The sequence below is a fragment of the Chaetura pelagica genome, unplaced genomic scaffold (assembly GCF_000747805.2).
Source record: "Chaetura pelagica isolate M959 unplaced genomic scaffold, ChaPel_1.0 scaffold420, whole genome shotgun sequence".
Taxonomy (NCBI): domain Eukaryota; kingdom Metazoa; phylum Chordata; class Aves; order Apodiformes; family Apodidae; genus Chaetura; species Chaetura pelagica.
In genome coordinates this window covers 319,498-325,050 of record NW_009951919.1, presented here as the reverse complement: position 1 = coordinate 325,050, position 5,553 = coordinate 319,498, and the positions used below count along the sequence as shown (strand labels likewise).

Below are 5,553 nucleotides of genomic sequence, written 5' to 3'. Positions count from 1 at the left end.
GGCCGCCGCCGCCTTATCGGCCGCTCGGCCCAGGCGCAGCCTGCTGGAGCTGGAGATTAGAGTTGTTTTCGCCGAAGGTGCATCGCACCGCGCAGGAAAGCCCCGCCAGCCCTTCCCCAGGGCCCAGCCCTGCTCTCTGCACCCAAAAATCCTGCCCGGGTCTTGCGCACCTTAAACACTGCAGCGACACTTTACAGCCTCTGTAAAAGCACTCACAATTGCCACTTTGTCAGTAAATCCAGCCTAATCCACACCCTCCGTTAACTTTTCCAATGTTATCCAGCTGCAGGGAAGTCAACATTTGTCAAGCTCCTAGAGCAACACAGCCAAGAGTGGGAGATCATCCCTGAACCCATCGCCAAGTGGTGCAACATCCAGGCAGCTGAGGATGAATACGAGGTGTGCGCGGGATTCGGGAAGCTTGGGGGGAAAGATGGGAAGCAGAAGAAGCTGCTGTGATTGGCCAGGGAGCCATCCCAAAGTTCAGCTATTCTGAGCCTGCAGCATCCACAGTCACCCTCACCATCACACCAACTGGTCAGACACTCAAATTGTAAAGGAAGAGACTATTGAATGCATATTACAAATAACCCTTACTCCACAGAAATCACATTTAAGTCTGAAATTTAGTGAACCACCTAAAGAAGCTCCCATGGAAACATTTACTGAGAAACTAAACCCTTTATTCTGTGCCTAAGCATTTTCAAAAAAAATCCCACAAACCACAAGGCCAACAATTCTTGCTTCAATGTAGAATAAAATCCTGTAGATATGCTATTAAATTTTCTCTCTTACTCACTAGGAACTTTCAACATCTCAGAAGAGTGGAGGAAATCTACTTCAAATGCTCTATGATAAACCATCAAGATGGGCTTATACATTTCAGACTTATGCTTGCTTGAGCAGAGTGAGAGCTCAGTTAAAACCTGTCTCAGCCAAGCTACGGGAAGCAGAACATCCAGTGCAATTTTTTGAGAGATCTGTGTACAGTGACAGGTAATTACTCTCACAAGTTCAGATTAAAAGCTCCAGATCTTTATGCTTGAAGTCATGATGCTGGAAAACACTTGATATTAAAACTAGGATCTGCAAGAAGCAGGTCTGATTCTACAAGAGTACTGTACAGATACAAGAGTGGGCAGCTATTTTTTCAGTACCATGATTCTGAGTCTAATGAGAAGTGGTCTAGTAGTTCACTTAAGTCTCATGCCACAAATGACCAATGTTTTTCATTGCAGATATGTATTTGCTTCTAACCTGTTTGAGTCTGGAAACATTAATGAAACAGAGTGGGCTATTTATCAGGACTGGCACACGTGGCTTTTGAATCAGTTTGAATCGGATATAGAACTGGATGGCATGATCTACCTAAGAACCACACCTCAGGTATGTTAGCAATCTTCATCTCCAATTTGTTTCCAGTAGGGTAAAAAACCCCAAGTATTCACTAACACTGAATTAGCCCCCCACCCCAAATGTAGGAAGCCTGTCATGAATTCAGATTTCACTCAGAGACCAAATTAAATGCCCTCCCTTCTGACCTAATCTAATGACTAATCTGATGTCAGTTGCTAGCACCCACCATTCCCAGCAAGGATCCAAGGCTGAAAGTGAACTTCTCAATCAAAACTGACGTCCCTTCCCATACAGTCCTGAGTTGAAATACTGACATTTAGCTGAGGTGCATCAAGTTTTTTCTATTTGTAAAGAAAAGTTATTCTAATTTAACTAATTTATATTCAGCCAAGCACTTAAAATTAATGTGCACTCATGTCTAGCATTAGTCCTTCTGAGAAAAGGACTATGTGAGCTGTTTATCAGACTGAGCCTTCAAAACATTAATGTCCAGGCTTGTATTTATTTTATTCAGAAATGCATGGAAAGGCTACAGATGAGAGGAAGAGAAGAAGAACAAGGGATTGAGCTTGAGTATTTGGAAAACCTCCACTATAAACATGAAACCTGGCTTCATGAAAGGACTATGAGGTATGAACCCATTTTCTGTAGCCAGTTTCAACTTACAGAAAAGGCTCTTTCCTACCTTATGGTAAAGTTGATTAGGATAAAGCTTAAGATTAAGACTAGCTTCACTCAGGCAGTGTTGGAAGGACTTATCTTTAGACCCATTCTGGGTTTCTTGGCACAGAGATGACTGGACTTAAACGCAGAGGGAAGGTCATACCTTGTCAGGGAAATAAAAATTGCCAAGAGATGGAACAATCTAATTTACAGCATTTATTAAGTATTAGCTTCAACTGTGTATCCAACTCCAGCAAGGACATCAATGTTGTGAACTGACAGTACACAGGAAGAGCAGAGAGCTGCAATGGTGTTCAGAGCCTGTCACATAAGCTACCTACTAAGCAGCTTCCAGTTCCAATGTAAGGGAGGGCAAAGTCCCAACTACCTTTAAACTAGGATGACTGTATTTCAGGAAGGTTTAAATATTAATCCTAGCCTCAAAATAAATAACCAGAAAGTGCCTTTTAGCAGACATTATTAGACACAAGAAACCCAGTCAGTGACTACATACCTCCTCCTCAACTTCCTTACAGAGTGTTACTAGCTTTCCTAAGTAATCTCTAAATGTGAAAGGAGACTATATTTTCCCCTGATATATCCTACTGAATGGGAAGGTTAATAATTCCAGGAAAAGTACATTATCAGTCACATCTGTTTTGCTAAGTTTCATGTAGCATGACTTAAGTACTTAGAAGACAAGAAGGCACTGCATATTAAGGAGTTTTGGTAATGTTTACATAGTATACTCATTCCAAACTTGTGAGCAAGCATTTCCTGTATTTTTCATAGGAACACTTAAGCTTGCAAATACAAGGATGTTGTTAAATACGATTTAGTGTATTTTAGAAATGCTTTTCACACACAGGAAAAGACAGAAACTACTGGTCTCGTTTGCTCCTAACCTGTAGCCAAAACGGTGTTGTTTATCTTCAAGTAATTTGAAATACCCTGGTGTCTTATAACCTGTTAAAGAGGTCATGCGCATGAAAGGAAGCTTTAAAACTGCATCTTAGTAAATGGATTAGCAGTTAACTAGAAAGGGGAGGGGGAGACAAGGCAAGTGTTACTATAAAAAAATTACTCCCTCATCAAAATCACATTTCTGATAACCAATTCCATTAAAAAAAATTATACAAAGGAAATTAAGGTAAGAAGCATAAATTTCCCCCTACTTGTACAATAAAAATAGGTATTAAGATGCCAGACTTGGCAAATACACTAGTTACATTGATAAAATCTTGTACTGGGTTATACAAGAGCAATGAAGGACAGACTTGACTTGGGCTGTACGTTTAAGTCATGGGCATCAACATTAACATCTCAGGTGCATCTGGTGATCTGTGCCAACTCTGCACCCTTTGGATGGTTTGGAAAGCAACTGAAAAGGTGGACTGTTTTATACACTACTTCATACCCTTTTTCTCCCTTTATGTTCTATTTAACAGAGTTGATTTTGAGAACCTTACAGAGATCCCCATTCTAGTTTTGGATGTTAATGAAGATTTTAAGAATGATAAGATTAAACAGGAGTACCTGATTGATAAGGTAAATACTGTTTCCTCATAATCTGCTTTTCTTCTACAGTCATACTATAAGTTACCAATTTACATTCTGCAAAATTGTGATGAAATGTTTAAGGGAAGTTTCCTTCACAGACTTAAGCAGCTACATGGCTGCAAATAAGGCTTTTATCTTTACTTAAAATTAACCCCTCATAGTCAAAATTCAAGGGAAAATGTTTTTAAAGAGAGGTAATCACAGGGGATGAAAATACACAGCAGCTGGAGCAGTCAGACTACTCTGCCATGTCTGCACTGCCACTGTTCACTAAATAGTTCACAAAATGATACTGTCCAATTCATGTCAGCCATGATGTCCTCAGAAAAATAATGCAGTCAACTCTGTACTATTTATACCTCCCTTGCATTCTAGGGATCTGGGCTTTTCCTGGACAGAGCACAACACATCCCACAAACGCAGACATAACTGAACCTTGTATGTGGTTCTACATGCATGAAGTGACACCTTTAAGTAGAGTTGGGAGGGAGGGAACAAGGTGATAATAAACAGGTCACCCGAGTCAAAATGGTGTTTTCCAGTTCCAAGGAAAAGCAAGACTTAGGAATTAAATGCTAAAGTTCATCTGCTGGAGCCATGTGCTGTGTGCCCAGCCCACAGAAAAAAAACCAAAAGAACAAAACAAAACCACAACATCCTAATACTTAAAGATGTAGTGCTTATCCTCAACTCTTGATGTAGAGCTGATTTCTGTCACTAGGACACTTGAACCAAGACTATCCTTACAAGATGGAAAGACATGCCCTCCCATCAAACCATATAAACTATTTTCTGCACCGTGTACTGGGTCAGTGATTCAAGCCACTGCTAATTCTCACAACTAAACAGCTCTGTATAAAACAAGGAGGGGAGCAGTCTCTTCAGTTGCAGAGATGTATGTAATTAAAGTATATCCTCATGGAAACCAGCATTTAACAGACGTGAAGCAGACTACACTTGTACACACTATCTTTCCTGTAACTTGCCCCACTGCAAGGTGCCCCGTGTTGTCTCCACTGAACTCCCTTCGCCACTCAGCATATGGAAAGGTCAGCTCTGGTTTTAGCTGTAGAGAGTACAACACGACCCTGAAAGTGCTACCAGATCTTTGGCTTACTTTTCAGAAAACCCCTCTCCTCCTAGGAAAGAGCTGCCAGTGAAGAAAAAAAATAAATTAAGTAGCATTCTGTAAGGCATTCCAGAAGCTAAAAGTATTTCAAGTGATAAATTACTTGTAGGGGCAGAACAGCACTGCAGGCTGTACAGTAACAAACCATTTGTTCCCTAAGAAAGGAAAAAGCTTAATTATTTGGCTTCTCCTTTAATGCATTAAATATATATGCTTCTTGATTTCACAGGTCAAGTCTTTCCTGACTTCCTAAGAACATGGAAATTAATTTAAATGACAAGTCGCAGAGGTTCAGGTATTAAACCTAACAATCTGTGTGTCTTTGTAGACTTTACTTTTAACTAAACCTGTATACTTTTTTAAGGCAAGACTGTGCAAAATATGGCCTGAGGGTTTTTTGTTTGTATCACCTGTGTGGGTTTTAGTAGAATTTTTTGTATAGTTAAACTGAACAACTGTGAGGTGCTTTGTTAATGTATTTTGTGTATATTCTCTGCCGTTTTAATAAAGACTTTTAAAGAATATTGACTAATAAGTGGCTTTACTGATGGAGGAGTTAACCGGTTATCAGCAGCGGACAACCCAGCGACGACGACAGCAGGCGCCGAGGCCGGGTTGTTTTGCAATAACTGCCATAGTTCACCATTTTAAGACGAGGCTGTTATGGCGTCCAGAAACCTTTACTTTCAACTTCTGTTTTATTGAGTGGCTGCTTTCACATTTTTCACGCTACTTAAGGGCAGGCGTTACTGTAGTCGCAAGGGTTACACCTGTAACAAACTGACGTAAAACCTTGTTTACGACTTCCCAGTCCCGAGCGCACACGTTCCATCCGTCCCCCCCCC

The 5,553-nt window shown here is 40.6% G+C and overlaps 1 protein-coding gene across 1 annotated transcript in view; it reads left to right on the top strand.

Moving 5' to 3' along the window:
* LOC104386908 (deoxycytidine kinase-like) overlaps nt 1–4,961 on the top strand; it is a 6,463-nt gene extending 1,502 nt beyond the window's left edge. Inside the window, exons 2-7 of the mRNA XM_009995593.1 lie at nt 284–399; nt 803–996; nt 1,239–1,386; nt 1,871–1,986; nt 3,468–3,567; nt 4,938–4,961. Of these exons, the coding sequence (XP_009993895.1) occupies nt 284–399; nt 803–996; nt 1,239–1,386; nt 1,871–1,986; nt 3,468–3,567; nt 4,938–4,961 (698 nt within the window). The remainder of the gene's footprint in view (nt 1–283; nt 400–802; nt 997–1,238; nt 1,387–1,870; nt 1,987–3,467; nt 3,568–4,937) is intronic.
* Nucleotides 4,962–5,553: the final 592 nt, after the last annotated feature.